Source organism: Gossypium raimondii, chromosome 12 (assembly GCF_025698545.1).
Source record: "Gossypium raimondii isolate GPD5lz chromosome 12, ASM2569854v1, whole genome shotgun sequence".
Lineage (NCBI taxonomy): Eukaryota > Viridiplantae > Streptophyta > Magnoliopsida > Malvales > Malvaceae > Gossypium > Gossypium raimondii.
Genome location: NC_068576.1, coordinates 18,637,097 through 18,657,346, shown reverse-complemented (window position 1 = coordinate 18,657,346; position 20,250 = coordinate 18,637,097). Strand labels below are relative to the sequence as shown.

The 20,250-nt window shown below is 32.4% G+C and overlaps 2 protein-coding genes and 1 long non-coding RNA gene across 3 annotated transcripts; 2 read left to right on the top strand and 1 right to left on the bottom strand.

Moving 5' to 3' along the window:
* Positions 1-1,575: 1,575 nt before the first annotated feature.
* On the bottom strand, positions 1,576-3,253 carry LOC128035635 (uncharacterized). Its single transcript, XR_008192186.1, has 2 exons — positions 2,851-3,253; positions 1,576-1,793 (listed from the first exon to the last, which is right to left on the bottom strand). It is a non-coding gene; the product is annotated as an uncharacterized LOC128035635 (long non-coding RNA).
* A 446-nt stretch (positions 3,254-3,699) lies between these two features.
* On the top strand, positions 3,700-5,936 carry LOC105762032 (uncharacterized). Its single transcript, XM_012579954.1, has 3 exons — positions 3,700-3,714; positions 3,822-3,827; positions 5,571-5,936. Exons 1-3 carry the CDS (start codon positions 3,700-3,702, stop codon positions 5,934-5,936), a joined length of 387 nt encoding a protein of 128 aa, XP_012435408.1.
* Positions 5,937-14,551: 8,615 nt separating this feature from the next.
* On the top strand, positions 14,552-15,074 carry LOC105781312 (oligoribonuclease). The gene is made up of 3 exons (XM_052625206.1): positions 14,552-14,709; positions 14,818-14,919; positions 15,013-15,074. Exons 1-3 carry the CDS (start codon positions 14,616-14,618, stop codon positions 15,072-15,074), a joined length of 258 nt encoding a protein of 85 aa, XP_052481166.1. The 5' UTR covers positions 14,552-14,615.
* Positions 15,075-20,250: the final 5,176 nt, after the last annotated feature.

Genomic DNA, 20,250 nt, shown 5'->3' with positions numbered 1-20,250 from the left:
CAGAATTTGCAAGATGAGGAATTCAACTAGAAATGTTCCAAGGTATTTTATGCTAAAAGCTCACTAAGTTTGCGTGAACTTACAAAGTGTTTGTACTTATTTCGAGTCTTGCTCTGAGAGTAAGTATGTTAAGAGGGACCAAGCCAAGAATGCACGAAAGAAACGGTGGAGAAGGCGACATTCGAATTCGTTCGAGCCCAGATTTGAAGCAGTTCATGGTATGAGAATAGCAGAGAAGGCCATTCTGTTGAAAGTCGAGAACGACCAGGATCCATTTAGCCAAAAACATAGGTGTGATTTTGGTAAAAGTTTTATTGCTAAAAATCTGACAAATCGACTCAGTTTTCATGTCCAATCAGTCACATCTATGTCTCTATCTTCTGAGAGTCATCTGTTCCGATGCCCAAGCAACGCATCTCTCCAATTGGACTTGATAGACGACATATTATTCTTTCAATCGGTTTGCTCATTTCTTATTAGACTAAGGACATGTTTATGTTCGTCTACTAATATAAGTTGTCTTTCCGTATTACGGTTCAACCATTTAATATCGCTTAGTAATATTTTAAACATTAGACAACCAGTGAGCCAACATTTGCTTCTATTTTTCTTTTCATGCAAAACCCGTATGAGGACATTATATAAATTATTTTAATTTAATCCATGAATTATTTTATTAACTAATATGTTAAAAAAATTATAAGTTTACAAACGAATATACTACACTTAGGGCACCAAATCCAACAAGATCGACTGTGAGTGGCGTCGAGACGTCGAGATTTTTGAAGTCGTGACGTAACTCAGAAGTTGGTGAAGTCGTGACGTGAAAATCATAATGTCGCGATGTCAACTTGCAATTTTTGAAAACTTTTCAATTAAGTCCTTAATTGACCTTGAGTTAATAAAAGAGTTTTCGTAAGTTTATATTAGACCCATAAATTATTATGTAGCATATTAAAAATATGTAACATACTTATCTGCATGTGTAAATAGTTTTATTGTGTATAATTGATCATAGTTGCTCCAACAACGGTTGTAGCATCCTATAGCTCGAACCTGGCCATCAGGTCGGGTATGGGTTGTTACAGTCGAGGAGTGAACAACATCCAAACCGCAACTCTCGACTCAACAATGTTTGTATAATTCATTTATGTTTTGATATCACTACACCAAAATAGGCTTTTAGCGGCGTTTTTTTTAAGAAAGCGCCGCTAAAAGTATTTGCGACGCTTTCACTAACACCGCAAAAAATGCTTCTATTACAAACGCCGCTATAAAAATGACTTTTAGCGGCACTTTTCACAAACGCCGCTAAAAACATGACTTTTAAAAAAATAATTAAATAATATTTATTTTTATGAAAAATATTATATTATGTTTTATTTTTGAAATTTAAACTTTAAACTATATACTTTTAAGGATAAAATATTAATTAAATTAAATTTTCTATTAAAATTTTAACTTTAAAGCTAAATATAAAAATTAATGAATTTAAATTTAGAATTAAAATATTATGTTTAAATAAATGAGCAATCTACCTCACACTCATCCGATCTATATTAACTCGGTCAAATATAAAAGAAGCTATAAAACACGTAATAATTAACAATTATGGTTAAAGAAGCTAGTACACAAGGTAGCTACAAAACCCTGTTTCAATAACACCAAATTCAAGTTCCGACTAAGATAAACGACCGTGGAATGCAACATTAAATAACACTCCACTTGAAGAAGTGCTAAGCCTTGGCTTTTCCAGCTTGAAGAGATTGAATCCTCTACTACACCTTCAATATCTAAAGGATGCAAAACCAAATGATCGATAAACCCCAACAAAGATAAAAGTTCAAGAACTCGAGCCCCAACAAAGATACCTCGCATCCTCCTGCTCGATCCATTTTCCATGAAAGATATTAGATTCATTGACAATAGAAGAGCCATTTACCGAACTAAGCATCATCCCAAATCCTAATATTAGCTTTAATGTGAAATAATCAGATCTCAAGATCAGTCAGCAATAATGAGATTCAACTATAAAACATTAAGAAAAAGTACCTTCTTTCTAATTCAGCAATGTTGTTAACCTGAGTTTGATTGTACTGAACAAGCTCAGAGAACAAAAATGCAAAGGCACTCAAGCTAACTTGAAATGGAAGCACAACATTAAATAGTTCAAATTTTGACTCCAAATTGATTTAAAACAAATCCCCAATAAAAGCTACTATTAATTTGATTAGTTTTGGTTTATGTAAACACCTTTTCTATTTTCTAAAGTAAGAAGATCTCTACGGATTTATTTTATTCTTATTTTGAGACTAATTTGCCTCATTTGATCATAATTTCTCTACTAATTTAATGGATAAATCAAATAATTCAATGAGAAAATAAAATTTAAAGGAAACAAACTCAATAGATGTCAAATATTGCAACAAAAAGAAAAAGGTGAATTATTGAAACAATCAAACTCAAAGTTGCTTGCTAAGAATACAATTTACAGTTTAAATAAAATAAGGGAAAAGAAAAAGCAAGTCTCTAGTTTAAACTTTATCATTTTCTGATGCATTTCAGCATAACATAAGAGGAAGAGATATCAAGAGAGAGTGAAGGAACCTCTTGTTTGCCCTTGCTGAATGGCTTCTCAAGGATGTTTGAGTATTGCTTTATCTTCCCAACTCCAATCATTGTCTACAGGAAAATAAAATATTATTTTCTGTTTGGCTGCTAGAAAACTGCGGGTCATAACTCTATACCCATCATGTCCAAACATGATTCAAACATGGGTGCCAGACTCAGGTATTTCAAGAAAAATAAAAAATCACAGCAACATAAACCAACAGAAGGGATAACGTATACCTTGGTCAAGCAGTATATCGCCGCTCGTCTTGTCAGCCAACATAGCAAGTGGAGCCTGTGTGTTGCCTTCCTCATCAAAAATCTTATTAAAGACAAAATAAAGATAAAAAGCTTACCAGAATTAGTTGTTAAATTAGTTGTCTTATCACGATAGCGTCTGTTAGTGTGGCTTCGGCTGCCATTTGTAACAGTACTCCTAGTTTCTTCAACTCCAGGAGATTTATACTCCTCATCCACATCAACAGATGCCCTAATGCAGGTGATTTTTTCTTTTGGAACCTTGAATCCATCATCAACTTTAGGATTTCCTTGCTTCCATTAAAGCAAAAGGAAGCCAACCATATTTAATAAAAAAAATAACAAACCCCATCAATACGCATTTCATTTGGTTGAGGCTTTTTTTATGTTTTCTTACTAAAATCCTCGATTTTTTATCATAATAATAATAATAGAAAAATCATATCAATTAAAAAAAACAAATAGCTTTAATATATAACATAAAATGAACATAGTCATAAACTCATGCTGAAGTAAAAAGCTAGCAATAAAAATATTTTCCATACACACTTCTTCTCTTTGCTTCAGTAAGCAAAAAACAGTTAGCAAAAGAGTTAGCAAAAGTAGCAACTAACTGCTACCTGATGAACTAATCTCAGCTTAACGAAGCTCAATAGTTTCAAATTCTTAGCTAATTAATCTTCAAAGCTAAAAACAACATGAAAAAAATGATAAAAGAAGGCAAATAAAGGAAGCTTAAATAAAATATCAAAAGGAATTAAGGATACGACAATTACAAACAAATCAAGACTGCACAAATAAAATAAAACATACCCACTGTCACCTAGAACAATGACCTTAAGCAGAGTTCTTCTCTTCATAGAAACATCCATGACGATGACCCCAAAATGAAAAAAAAAGGGGGGTGTATTTTGCTTTACTGTTTAACTATTCTTAATTTCTTTGTTTTCCAGGAATCTGTAAGAAAAGGTGAGAAAAGTATGGAAAAGAAAAGCCACCCCAACCAAACTATAAACTGGAGATAAATAACATATATAATGAGATCTAGAATGCAAAATGCGAAGCTAAACTATGGTGTTAATTAGAAGAAAAATGATGGTGTTAATTAAAATGGCCTACAAAACCTTCCTATTAGCATGCAAATGAAACTCATCTTTACCAGAGACCAGTATTGCAACTGCTGCAATTTTGACGCCATCAAAATCTGCACCATATATGAAAGTTCAACAATTAAACAATAAATCATCTCCCTCTGAATTCAGAAAACCATAAAGAAAGAGTCAAATTATGCCATCGATCCTGTGTTTGAATGAATTTTGAGAGTATTAAAACCTGCTTGAGCCTCATCAACAGCCTTGAATGAGCCTTTGGGGTTGAATTAAAATAAATATGTAAAAGAGTTATGGCAAAAAACCTTTTTGACACATAAGACAAAATAATATACTTACTCATAAGAAAATTATGGCAAAAAATTATGTTATTTATAAGAAGTGCTACGAAAGTTTTAGAAAATTTATAAAACATTTCTATAAAAGCTATATATTATAAATTTTATATTATTTTTTACTTAATTTATGTTTTGTGAGAGGGAATAACATAAACTAAGTCATTCTCTAAATTAAAATTATACAAGTTTATATAATCAAGGCTACAAGTTATTTAGACTGTGTGCTCGAATATTATAAAGTCGATATTAAAAATACAAATAGACCCTAAAGTCTATTTTTGTTATTTGAAACAGACCCTAAAGTCTCATACTCTTTATCTTAATTTCATGTTCTCAAGTTTTTTTGTATGGAGTTCAATTACTTTTTCTTTTAATTATAAGAAGTAACTATACTTGTATATTTTCAGAAATGAAAATTTAATGATTTATTTCTAATGTATATTTGAAATAGGCTCAGATGTTTATGATATAATATTAGTAAATTTATAACTCCAACCAGCTAGTTTTGATGGTGTAGGGCAGGAATGTGCAAGGAACACATTTAAAAGTGTTCTAGAAAATGCGGTGATTTTCAATAATATTTGTGATGTTTTTAGGAACACAATTGTAAACCCAATATCATATCTAATGCTTAATAAGCATATTTCTTTACTGGTATTGAATTATTACAAATAGACAAAGACATAAGTAATACCCATGTACATGCATTTCTGAATCAACACAAACCATACATAAGTACTTTTAATCTTTCCTTCAACAGAAATCAAAATGGCACTGTGGATGTAGCTCAAGCTGCACGATATAAGGCAGTACCATAGAGAGGGAGGATGCTCCATAATCTTATGCATCTTATTATTACCATTGATAAAAAAATTTGGAAATGCTAAGGATGATTCAACTATGCTCCATAATCCAGATTTGTTTTGATACAATAATTCAGTTTGAAGACTATTAAAACCAACTGTTTTGATGTTTGTCGAAAAGGTTAAAAAGAACAAAATCATATGAAAATGATGCAGTGATCCAGAAATAAATAAACAATGCATTAATTCATTCATTCATGACAAAAATTATGTCAGATTTTTCCTCTTAAGCCTCAATAATTTATACTTGAATCCAAACTTTGTATAAACAAGGCATATAATTAAAGCAAATAAATCGAAATCAAAATTAAAATTAAAACAAGAGTATGAAATTAGAGATCTGGTAGTGTCATTATCAGGGTTGTGACTAATAACAATGGCATAATCACCAGAAGCCTAGCGAAAACCCCACGATCACCAACGTGTTGTTCGACGTTGCAAACAACAGCTCCTTCGGGGATAGATCTAAGAGGCAACACATTTCCGACCATAAGGGTGGCCTTCTTACCACACTACACGAACTGTCCGGAGTACATACCCTCAGCGGCGACGAACAGTTCCTTCTGCTTCTTGTAACGGAATGGGTGACGGAACACGACGCGAGCTTAGGGCGCACCGCGGCCTGGGTCGTGGATAACATCGGTGACGACGCCTTTGAGGTAGTCGTTTCGTTCACCGAAGTCGAGGCTGCGAAAATGGGCGGGACCAACGGAGATGCAGAGGGCTGTCTATTTGAAGAAATTGGCGGCAAAAAATAAAGGGAATCGGGTAAGGGAGAAATGGTTTGGGAAAAATAAAATGGGGAAAAAAGAAAAAGATTTCAGGTGGGATATCATTTGAAATTTTGGGATAAAAAAATATAACTACAAAATGACGTTTCGCAAAAAACATATTCGTGGCCTTTGTAAAAAACACTACTATTACTCGACTTTTAGCGGCGCTTGAACAAAAAACGCCACTATTGCTCAACTTTTTGATTGCTTACCTTTTGCGGCGTTTTTTCTATAAACGCCGCTAATGCTCCATTTTTTTTCAATTTTTATATTGAATTATTGTATTTTTCATATAAATTTCAAATAAATAATTATTTAAATTTTAAGTAATATTTAAAAGAATTAGATAAAATTATAATTTTTAGTTTTTGTATTTCATTTTTATTTTTATATTTTATTTTTATTTGTTATAATTTGGTCCTATCTAAAATAGATAGTTACCTATCCATATCAATCATTGCTCTTTTTTTATCAATATTTTTTAAATCTAATATTTAAATATATCAAATGGTTGAGATTAAATATTTTAAATATAAAAGCATTAATTGATTGTATAAAATTTCATCATTTAACAAATCTCAAGTAAACCTTAAATCCTAAACCATTTAATATAGATAAAGTTTATCGATTATCTCTTAAATAATTTAAACTATAATTATAATTTTAATATATTAAAATTAATATTATCTCTTTCACAAGTATATAAGAAATTATTTAATATATAAATTAAAAACACTAATTAATCTAAACCTTAAACCCTAAACCATAAATCATAAAACATAACCCTTAAACCCTAAAATCTTAAATCCCTAACCCTAAACCTTAAATCCCAACCCTTAAATAATAAACCATAAACCGTAATCCCTAAACTCATAATCCATAAACCTTAAAATAGTAACCCTTAAACCTTAAACCCTACACCATATACCCTAAATCATAACCCCTAAACTATAATAATAATTAATTCAATATTTTAAATTAATACTATCTGTTTTACAATTATATAAGAACATATTTAAAATATAAATTAAAAAAACTAATTAATCTAAACCCTAACTCGACCCCTGAATCTTTAAACCCTAAATCCATAACTTTTAACCCCATAATGTCTAACCCCTAAACCCTAACCCCTAAACCTTAAATCACAATCCTTAAACCATAATCCCTAATCCCTAATCCCTAATCCCTAAATCTATACTCCCTAAACCTTATAATAATAACTCCTAAACCGGCTTTAAATCTTAAATTAATCATATACCCTAAACCAAAAACCCTAAACTATAGTGATAATTGATTCAATATTTTAAATTTAATACTATCTCTTTTACGATTATATAAGAAATTTTTTAATATATAAATTAAAAAACAATCAGTAATCATGTACCCAAAAACCTTTAAAATTATTTTAATTTTTCCATGTGTTTTATTTCAAATTATTTCTACGTGTCATTATTTTTTTCTGAAGATTTTAAATATTCAATTAGAAAAATATTGAATTTTATTTAATTCATAATATAAATAAACCAATTAAGATAAAATGTTTTTAGCGGCGCTTTTTCAAAAACGCCGCTAAAGGCCCGAGCATTAGCGGCACTTTTTCAAAAACGCCGCTAAAGGCCCGAGCATTAGCGGCACTTTTTCAAAAACGCCGCTAAAGCCCCGAGCATTAGCGGCGCCTTTTCAAAAACGCCGCTAATACCCGAGCATTAGCGGCGCTTTTTCAAAAATGCCGCTAAAGCCCCGAGTATTAGCGGCGCTTTTTTAAAAACGCCGCTAAAGCCCCGAAAGGTCAGAAAACGACGCCGTTGGGCTTAGGTTTTTTGCAGCGCTTTTCCAAAAAACACCGCTAATCCTCAATCTTTAGTGGCGATTTCCATAAAGCACCACTAATGCTCTATTTTTACTGGCGTTTTTTGTCCAAAGGCCGCTAAAAGTGCCGCTAAAAGCCTATTTTGGTGTAGTGTATATGGCATGTACCTAAGGTTTGAGTCAATTTTTAATGTGAATGGTCATATTGAGACTTGGAATTGGTATATGTCAAATTTAGCTCAAGCATACAAATTTCTAAACATTCATGTAAATAGTATAAGATTAAATTATTTAAGTTATGTAATTGAGTATATTTGTGAGTTGAAATGCATTTGCAAATTGGTAGGTTGAATCAATTTATTTAAGTTTAACGGAGTCTTCCTTCAATGTCACGACACCACCCAATGGATGTCATGACATCAGCCCCCAACGTTGCAGCGTCCTCTGTTGAAGTCACGATGTCAACCTACTACTTTCGGAGTTGTGACATTGCATTATTGATGTCGCGACTCCAAGCTTCTGCCGTTGTTGTCGCAACGTGAGTCCTTCATGGTTGCAACATCAACCAGATAAACTTTGAAAAATTTACATTTTAGTCCTCATTCAACCTCGGGTTATTAAAAAGCTTTCATAAGCTTGTATAAACCCCAGATATGATTGTATAATATGTTATAATGATGTATTTATTATAATAGCATGTATAAACTATTGAATTAAATTGAATTGTAATAGATTGTAGTTACTCTGACAACAAATATGGTACCTCGTAGCTCGGACTCGGTCACCAGTTGAAATGTTACAAAATCTCTTGATCGATGGTATATAATTTGTAATAAATAAACGCATAAAATAATATTTCCCACAATAAGATTGTCTTCCTTTAGGGTTCAACGCTTGAAAATTTCATGAACAATTTATTCTTATACAAAGCCATAATTTTCAAAAAATAAAAATAAAAATCTTCTACATTCACTATATTTTATGAATTATTTCTTTTTTTAAAGAAAATCATGATATTTATATATTTAAATAAAATATAATGTATGTAATTTTATATAGAGAAATCCTTGGTCGATGGTACATAAATTGTAATAAATAAATGCATAAATTAATATTTCCCACAATAAGGTTTTCTTCCTTTAGGGTTTCAATGTTTTAAGGCTTCATAAACATTTTTTCTTATACATAACCGTATTTTTAAAAAATGCAACATTCATGAAATTTATTAAAATAATATAACTTCATATTAATGCAATAATAATATTTTAAATTATCGTATTAATTTCTATATAAACTTACATTTATTATATTGCCTACTAGCACAATAAATAAACTAATCCCTCCTCTTGAGAAGGCACACTCACTACACCAAAACAGGTTTTTAGCGCGTTTTTTTAGGCCTTTAGTGGCGCTTTTTAACGCCACTAAAGATCTTTGCGGCGCTTGACGAAAACGTCGCAAACGTTTGCAACGTTTACAAACAAAAACGCCGCTAAAGACCATGTTCTTTAGCGGCGCTTAGAAAAAAAACGCCGCTAAAGAAAGGAAAAACGCCGCTAAAGATCATGTTCTTTAGCGGCGTTTTTTCCTAATTGCCTCTAAAGAACGTGTTCTTTAGCGCCATTTTTCCCTAAGCGCCTCTAAAGAACGTGTTCTTTAGCGGCGTTTTTTTACAAGCGCCGCTAAAGAACATGTTCTTTAGTGGCATTTTTTTACAAACGCTGCTAAAGAACATGTTCTTTAGTGGCGCTTTTATACAAAAACGCCACTATTTTGGGGATTTTTTTTATATTAAAATTTTCATTTTTTCGGCCCTCCTGTAGCAAAAATTCAAAAGCAACAATTCAAAAGCAACCAATAGCAATAAATTTATATAATATTTCAACATAAGGGAATAAAATAATATTAATATCAATAAATAAAAGTGAATTCATATTGTTTTTGCAAAAAATGTTAAATGTTAAATGTTAAAATGATAAAAATATTTATGTCATACACTATGAAGGCGGAAGTTGCAACTTAAACATCTTCATCATAATCTGAAGCTGCTGCTGAAGTTCGTCGTACTTTTTGCTCTACTCTGCTTCTCTCGCTGTAGCCTCCGCTTCCCTTGCTGCAGCCGCTGCTTCCCTCGCTTCCGCCTCTGCTTTAAGTTGTAGCTGGAGTTCTTCATATTTTCTTTGAACCTCAATTGTAGTCGCTTGCATTTGAGCCATCTGGTCTTTTAACCTCTGAACTTCAGCTTGAGCCTGACTCCCCGAAGCCATGTATTGGTGGGAGCTGGATCCAAAATATTGGGTTGGGCTAACAAAAGATCCTTGAAATCGAACCCACCATACCTTTCGGGACCCAAAACTTCAAGAATAATCGATTATCAATATCTTCAAGATGAACCGAACTATCACTAGAAGCAATTGCTTCAGACTTCGCTTTTTATCCTTTAGTTTTTCCTAATAAATATATCACATAGTTAGGAACGCAATATTATATATTGAAAACATATGCAACATAACAATAGTCGCATTACAAGCAATGAATTAAACCATTAGAAAATAAACACTATAAATAACTAAAATAAGTCAAATCAGATTAAGTAAACGTACCATTATTTCAAAGACTTGAGAGTCATGAGAGATCTATCTTTCTTCCTATGTGTAATTTCAAAAGTTGAAGGCGCCCAACTTTTTGATCGGACGACTGTTCCTACAATATAGTAGTATAAATATTATTTAATAGAAAGTTATACATATTCGACAATATTAAAAATTTAAAAATACCTCACCTACCACACAAATAAACTTCTAATCTTACCGTGGGGTGAATTTTTGTTTCTCACGCTTATTCCAACTTGTTCACGATCCTACGTTATGAAATTTTTTAGTACGTAAATAGAAAATACTATAAACCAAAATAATTACAATAGTTTAGAAGTACGTCAGACCTCGCCTTTATTCGAATGCCAAAATCTAACCGCATCTTCCCATTGGTACCTCAACATACCCGGCGGGACATTTTGCAATTTCTCATCGATGGTTGTTTTTGTCTTATAATAATTTTTCTTCAAAGTACTTTTGTTGTCTCTCCATCTTTTTCCCAATGCCTTCTTTACATAAGCATCCGAGACCTCTAAAGCAAACCTCGCCTACAAAACACAAAAAACACAAGTTAATAAAGTAAATATAAATGAAACTATTTCCCAAGCATTATAGATGACATTAACATTTTGTTACCTTAATATTATCGAGGGCTTGGTTTTGTTGCTATCGGGCATTTGATGCCATGACTCGTAGTTTATAGGCAACATATTCGGATTTCGTGCTAAAATGCCCATGTATCCAGCTAAAAGTCGAGCTTCTGATCCAACAGGCTGACCAAAACTGCTTAGTCCAACTTTGACACGCCGATTGGATCTAACTCGTACAACTCTCTAAGTAGCGTCGTCCTCGACCTCTGGTCCCACCATTTTCAGCTACAAATGGTATATTATAATATAAGAATTTGAAAAATAAATCAATTATAACGAAACACGCATGTAAATTAAATGTAAAATTACTTTGAACTTCTGTAGGATCCTCACCGTAATCGAACATTTGAAGATCCAAGCTCATGCTGTTGTTCAGTACTATTTGTTTCAGTCGAGTTTGGATTATTTTGAACAATGCTTCCCCTTAGAATTTTTCTTCTAGGCATTTTATCTACAATACACATAAAATAGTTAATAACTTAATAACTAATTACAACAATAACAACACATATAAAACAGTTGAAATATATAATAAGACGAAGATTTAAATTATGATATTACATATAATTAAACAATCGTAAAATCTTACTCCATCATTATTCGTAAATATCTTCATCGGTATCCTGACGAACCCATCCAAATTGTGCACTAGTACTAGGGGTATTATCGTTTAAGTTTTGTTCTGGAAAGGGCAAAGTTACTGATCTATCATCGATGTTATCTCTACTTCCACTGCCCATGTCAAACAAGTCTCTAGGGATGTTACGAGTACAACGTACCAACCCTCATCGTTGGATCTTTTGAGTAAAAACTTGTTTGACTTGAGATGAGAATACATACTACTCATCTATCGCTTGTTGTCCTGTGAATCAATCGGTCAAAGTTCACCATTGTAAAACCAAATTGATCTTGCTTAATTCCACGAGTTGTATTAACATCGCCCAATCACCACGAAATAAGACAACTTTCCATTTGTCGTAGTAATCCAACTCAATTATGTCGAGAAGTTGTCCGAAATATTCCACATTTCCCGAGCGATTATTGTCCCTAGCACTAGCATAACTTGTAATTGCGTAATTGACAACTATTCCACAATTTTGCGTTCTCCTCAACCTCTCGCGATATTTTGTATGAAATCAATCCGTTGATGAGGAACGCACTATATCTTTTAACCACTCGATTTGGACCTTGGGAGAGCCATTTAACATCGTCGTTTACGTTCTTCCCACTCCAAACCTATTGAATGGAAAGTAAACTGAGTAATTCATTTGTTATAAGAAAACATTATTATTTGTAAGCGGAAGCTCGAACTGGATACCGTTTGGCTTAACCATTCATAAAAAGATTTTGTAAACAACTTATTGATATCTCGATGTTGTGTTCTTCGGGAGCGCAAACGAGATCTCAAAATTTGTTTGTACTCACTGTGTTAAAAAAATGTGATCTTTGTTAGAAGATAAACAGTTATTAGTTTGATAAATATTTATCAAATTTGTAGAACTTACTTCCGTAAAGGTTCCAATAATTCGTGGTGAAACAGAACATATCGATGTGCTTGTACCCACGATAAATGATCTAATTCTACAATTTCAACTTTTCCGATTGGTTCTCCAAAACTTTGGAACAAATAAGTATCGGCTAAGTTATGGTCCGTGAGTCCAGCATTCCTATTTGGTCTGTTTAACCTTGTTTCAACATCTTCCAAATATCTTGAGCAGAAGGTCATACATTCTTCTGCCAAGTAGCCTTCGGCAATCGATCCTTCTGGATATCGTTTGTTGCGGCAGTAAGACTTTAATTTGGATAGAAACCTAAACACAATATACAACATTTCTTAATTATTGAAACTAAAGGCATAGAGGTGAATGAAGGAAAACTTTAAAAATTTTAATTAACACCTTTCTATGGGATACATCCATCGATAGAAAACGGGTCCGCCAAGAATTGCTTCGTGTGGGAGATGGATTATCAAGTGAACCATAATGGTGAAGAAGGAAGGTGGGAAGATTTTCTCCATGTTGCATAAAGTCAAAGCGGCTCGATCCTGTACCTTCTGAAGTTCTTGAACGTCCAAAACTTTGCCACAAATCGCTTTCATTATGTTGGATAGTTCAATTATACAAGACGTCACCTTCTTGGACATACAACATCGTAGAGCCATCGGCAAAATCTTGCATCAAGATGTGATAGTCATGTGATTTTAGCGAATATAATCTTCGATCTTTAACACTAACACATCGAGATATATTTGATGCATACGATCCGGAACCTTTATATCCTTCAACACCGCAGTAACAATTCTTTTTCCATCTTCGACATTGAAAAAATAGAAGCGGCAACCGATATTTCCCATTCGAAGTGGATTGGGATGAAGATCGGTCGGATTCCCATTTGGACTAAATCAAGTCGACTCTGAAGATTGTCTTTTGATTTTCCGTCGACACTCAAAACTGTACCCACAATGTTCTCGCAGACATTTTTCTCAATGTGCATAACATCAAGATTGTGTCGTAGAAGGTGATGCTCCCAATAAGGTAACTCAAAAAAAATACTTCTTTTTTTCCACAACTCCGCCTCATTAGGATCGTCCTCTTCATCAGAGTCATCATTAGCTTCATCATTGGATCTTCTATTTCTTTGCGTGTTTGGCGGTTGGTTCATTTTCCCATAAATGAAATTCATATCTTCCAACATGAACAAGATTTCAGAGCCACTGGTGAAACTTAATTCAGAGGAAACAGACCGAGATATATTCCCAAAAATAAGCATCCAATGAATATCAGAAAGATATTGCAATCAAAACAAAATTAAACACGAACATATAATTGAAAGGAAAACAAGATAATCAAATAATAATAATAGACGTAAGAAATATTTACCTAAAGTGAAGAGCTAAGGGAAAGATGGCGAGAGTAAAGCCGGTTTCTATGGTGATTTTTATTTTGAATTTTCTTAAAATAAGAAAAATGTGATTTTGTTAGAAAATTAAGTAAAACATTTTTATATTAAAATTTTATCTATTTATTTATAAAGACTAATTTATTTATTTATTTAAAATTTTTTATAAAGACTAATTTATTTATTTTTGAGTAAAAAATAAAATATAATTTAACTAGTCTCTATGTATTTTTAACTTAAGTTCTAGTCCTAGTATAAATAATAATTAATACATATATATTTAAACTTGAAATTAAAAAATAACCAAAAACAAATTTGAAATTTTAATTATTTAATTATTTAATTTTTAAAATCTTATAAAATTATAATACTTAAATGATCTTAAAATATCATTTTCTCACTTTACTCCTAAATTTCGCTTGACTTAATTTAGTACTACATTCTATTAATTGATTAAGTAACCACATGAAAAGTGACAATGCATTTTAATTACGCCATATATTAATATTTTTTACAAATAGCTTAAAAAAGTAATTAGAGATAATAATGATAAAATCTTTTGGCAAAGATATTGAAGAATTTATTTATACTTGAAGGTAAAGAAAAGGAAAAAGAAGAAACTTACGCTCAACCCGGCCGAATCGAAAGTCCTGAGTAGCGCCGGAAAATCGTTCTGGGATTTCAAATTGACCTAAAAGATTTTTAGAAGAAGAATGGATAGGCTATCGAATGCGTTTTCGTTGCTGGATATTGATGTGGACGATCATCATCCCCCATCGGCTTCATCATCTGCTTCCAAACCTTCAGGTCCGCTTATCTACTTTCGTCTTTCAATCATTGCCTTTGGGTTTAGGGTTAGAATCATTTGAACTTTGGGGGTGTGCTTGATTGATAAATTTTTTTTATGATTGACAGGTAAGAGCAAAATCAATGGGAAGGGCTCAACTGAACTGAAACCGGCATTGCTTTCGGAAAACTACAAGTTACCCCTTGTTTGGATTGACTTGGAAATGACTGGTAAGCCCTAGAAAATGCTACTTATGACTAATTTTAGTTTACGCCGATGGTGGATTATGTGATGTAAGAATCGCATTCATCTCGTCTATGCAGGTTTGAATATTGAGACTGATAGAATATTGGAGATAGCTTGTATAATTACAGATGGCGCATGAAGAAGAAAAAGGAAGTTGACGAACTTACCGATGCTTGCGGTACCGGATACGCACGGAGGCTGTGATGCAGCAAAGAAATCGGCGCCGTTCTGGACTACGTTGGGGAACTGTTAGGAATTAGGGGAAATTTTAGGGATTTGGGGGAGATGTCTGTTTTGGGGGGTGGAGAATCGGGGAATTAATTTGGTTTTGTTTCGGTCAAAATGGTGGAAAACAAACGACGTCGTTTACGTCAACATATTTAACCCCTTTGCGGCGTTTATAAACAAACGCCACTAACTATATCGCCAAACGCAGTCGTTTCCCCATCAAGTAACTAAACCTCTTGGCGTTTTAGAAAAAACGCCACGAATAATATATAGAAAACGGCATCGTTTGTATTAAAATTAAAACAACATTGTGGCGTTTTAAGCAAAGTGCCACTACTAACAATGGAAAACGACGCAGTTTCCTTAAGTTATAATGCAAATTTGCGGTGTTTAATAAAAGCGCCACTAAAACCAACTAAGGAAACGGCACCGTTTTCCGTAACACCATTTCGATTTTGCGGCGTTTATATATAAGCGCCACCAAATATAAGGTCAAACGCAATCGTTTAAAGCAAACTCCTGTAATCTTTAAAATATATTTACGGCGTTTTGGGTGTAACGCCACAAATATCCTTGAAAACGACGCCGTTTCTGTAACAAAGAAAATATACTTGCGGCGTTTTATCTAAAACGCCACTAAATGTAATAAGAAAACGGTGCCGTTTTTCGTAACACCATTTTCGAGTTTGCGGCGTTTATATATAAGCGCCACTAAATATAAGGTCAAACGCAGTCGTTTAACGCAAACTCCTGTAATCTTTAAAATTTATTTGCGGCATTTCGGGTATAACGCCACTAATAACAAAGGAAAACGACGCCGTTTACGTAACAAAGAAAACATACTTGCGGCGTTTTCTCTAAAACGCCACTAAATGTAATAAAAAAAGGGCGCCGTTTTTCGTAACACCATTTCGATTTTGCGGCGTTTATATATAAGTGACACTAAATATAAGGTCAAACGCAGTCGTTTAATGCAAACTCGTGTAATCTTTAAAATATATTTGCGGCGTTTTGGGTGTAACGCCACTAATAACAATGGAAAACGACGCCGTTTCCGTAACAAAGAAAACATACTTGCGGCGTTTTATCTAAAACGCCACTAAATGTAATAAGAAAACGGCGCCGTTTTCTTCACAACTTACAGTATTTTACGGCGCTTTTATAGTAAACGCCGGTATTATTTCATCTATTGCGGCGTTTCATGTTTAGCGCCGCTAATTCTAATGCAAATCCACTAGAAACGGCGTCGTTTTCAATGAATACAATTTAAACCCTAAAACCATCTAATTTTTGTAAGCTTCTGGGATTTAATCCTTTTTCATATATATATTTATTAAATTGATAATTTAAACTCAATTTAATTCGAATTATATTGTAAAATATCCACATTCAATTTAAACCCTTACACTCATGACCCGTGACTCGTTAGCCGGAACACCGTACCTGAACCCAAAAACTAGAAACAACCATAAACAAACCCCAAAATCAAATATTATATCATAACTTATCTTTAAACCCTAAACCCAAAACCGACCCTTAAATTTCCAAACCCCTAACCCCAAACATTAAACTAGATCTAAACTCAAAAACCCAAATCCCAAACCCCAAACCCCAAACCACAAACCCTTACCCCAAAACTAAACCCCAAACTCAAAACCAAGAATCCCAATCATAATATTATTGTAGTACAAAACAAATATTTTAGATTCTTATAATATCAAATGGTATGAATCTCAGTAATTAAATATAACATATATTATATATCTCTTAAGCCATAATTTCAACTATATATATACTCATAATTTCAGTTTATTAAATTTATTATTATCTCTTTTACAATTACGTACATAAAGAACATATATTTAAAATATAAATTAAAAAAATTAATCTAGACCCTAAACCCTAACACGATCCCTATAACCCTAAACCCCTAAACCTTAAGTCTTAAAGCCTAACGTCTAACCTCTAGACCCCTAACCCCTAAGCATCTCACTTTGCATATCATTATCCAGAGAAAAAGATCGATGTTTCAACCCATTCTACTGGGGCATGGACTACAAAAATATTATTAGAGTTTGGTGCCCACTCCACATCGTTTTAGGAAGCTATATGCCATGTCCCATGCATATTATCATAATTATTCATCATTATCCGTACTAACCCGACTAATTAAATAATATATAATATTATTAATCACGATATTAATTTGGTGTTTTATATTACTTTGTTTGATTTATATATTAATTTAGTCGAACTATATATCAAAAATTTTTCTACTTTTTATTCTTTACAACACAACAATTTAAGTTTTATTATATTTTATTTTACTCATAATTTTATATATATATTTTTCTACTAAAGTAGTTTAAATAAACTGTGATTGCAAAATAATAATAAATAGTTAGGACTTAATTAGGACTTCTCTTTAATTAATAAAAACATTTTGTATTAAACATTAATATTATTTGTTATCATTTAAATGTAAATTTGACCAATATATAATAAATACAACGAAATATTCATCTTATAATAAAAAATATATCAAATCATGAGATAATTGGAATGGTTTTTTATTACTATTAGCGGCGCTTCCAAAAAAACGCCGCTAAAGAACAAATCATTAGCGGCGCTTTTAAGAAAACGCCGCTAAAGGCCCAAAAACAAAGAAAACGGCGTCGTTGCCCTTAGGTTTTTTGCGGCGCTTCTCAGAAAACGCCGCTAAAGATATGAGCATTACCGGCGCTTTTAAAAAAGCGCCGCAAAAGGGACAAAAACTCGGAAACGACGTCGTTTGCATTAGGTTTTTTGCGGCACTTTTTAGAAATCGCCGCAAAGTCCCCCGAGCATTAGCAGCGTTTTTATAAAAACGCCGCTAATGGCCCAAAAACTTAGTAAACGGCGTCGTTGGCCTTATTTTTTTGCGGCGCTTTTTGTGAATCGCCGCTATTGCTTATTATTAGTGGCGTTTTCGTTAATGCGCCGCTAATGTTCAATTTTTAGCGGCGTTTGTTTTCCAAACGCCACAAAATACGCCGCTAAAGACCTGTTTTGGCGTAGTGACTATACGAGCAATAACACCGATTTTTCACCATGGAAGGAACATCTGCCATATTAACGAGGTCGACCAAAAGAAAACAAAAGGGCGTTTTGCTCCTTATGTGCTATATCGTTTTACCATAAAAAAATTAATTTATATATATATATATATATTAATGTCATGGGAGCATAAGTAATCACCTTTTTATCTTCTATTAATATACATCCTAAACTGTTCAGAAAAATATCGCTAAAAATTACAATTTTTCCCGATTAGGACAATGTTAAAATAAACGTTTTTATCGATATTATTTTCAATTTCTCAAAACTTTACTAACATTTATCATTTCATGAGAATAGTACATTTTTTTGTAATAATCTGATCAAGCTCAAGCCTTAAATAATATAGTTCAAACCCAATTCATTTGTTAAATATACTTTAAGTTTTTACTTTAATCCAACTTTCGAATCTAATAACTTTGTCTAAACCCTCTCAAATATTTGATTGGACAAATAATCTACTTTAGACAAGGCCAATTATAATTGCAAACTCTATCACAATAAAAATCACATTTCCATTTTACAATTAATAAATTAAAACAAATTGTAATTTATATTCATTATTTTATTAAAGCATTTTTAAAATATATTTATGTTAAGTTTGTACCATTATTTAAAATATATTTGTTTGAGTTATTTTGAGTTCAAACTATTTTGAATTGAATGTATTTGAATTGTTGTCTTTTTATGGTCAAATAGATCAAGTTAGATTTAAGTTTGAATTGATAGGGTTGGGTTTTTACCTTTGGGCCTTTATGGGTTTGGCTCTCGTTCATCACTTTTTGTAAAGGTTATTATTTAATACATGTTTAATCAATATTAGTAAGTTTATTTTTTTTATAAATAAATCTTATGCATTTCAATCACAGATTAAAAATTAATAAAAATAAAAGTAAACTACACCCAAAGTCACTAAACTATTAATAAGTTTACATTTTGGTCATTCAGATTCAAAAAGTTACAAAATAGTCAATGAACTATTCGAAAGTTTTTATTTAAGTCACTAAGTTTTTAAAATCATTGTCGTATGGCCTTCGTTGTTTGCATCGCCCGCACAAATCGAAAACTCTCCTTCCCCTTCTCTTCTATAATTTAGTTTTGTTTTCATGAAATAACTTTAAATATCACAAATCTCCAAACTAAAATCTAAACAACTTTCTTCTCTATTCTCTTACACTAATCATTAAATCGACTTAGATCTAAGATATGTTCTACTACTCGTTGATGGGTACTAATCCATCGTATTGGTCATCGAATTATCTCTTGGAGCTTACTGGCTAGACTTTTAAGAAAAAGAATTTAACAACCTAGTGATATAAATAAAAATTTTTGAATAGCTCACTTAGATGAAAACTTTAAATAATTCAGTGATCATTTTGTAACTTTTTAAAATTAGATGACCAAAATATAAGTTTACTAATAATTTAGTGACATTGAGTGTAATTTACCCTAAAAGTAATTGACTCAATCGATAGTGTCATATGTAACGTTGAATTACATATTAATATTTCGGACGAGAATGGTGGGTTGGGCTTTTTACCAATTTCAAAAGTAATTCATCATATCCACTACCCCATTCCTGAGCCATGTGCCCACTCATCCATCCGCTTTTCTGCCTACACATGAGCTACTGTTCGTAGGGATCTAAATCCCTGGCTTCGTCATTGGATTCCCTCTGCAAACCCTGAATGCATCCATTTCAATTTATTTTTGGAAATTGCAACACAAATAATACCTAGCTATGCTTATAAAGGGTACATATGGTGGAATATTAGCAGGAAACCGGTTAATGAAATAAAAATTCCCTGTTGCATAGCCTTTTATTTTTTACAAGGTTATCATATTTAATCATCAACTGGGGCCAATTAACTACTTTGGTATCAAGGAATCTCTATTGAAAAAAAATCATGAAAACTTGGAAACTTAATGATAAGATTATTGTGTTCTTGGGTTGAAATTAGAGTTGAATACATTTTTAACTGAAGGAGAAA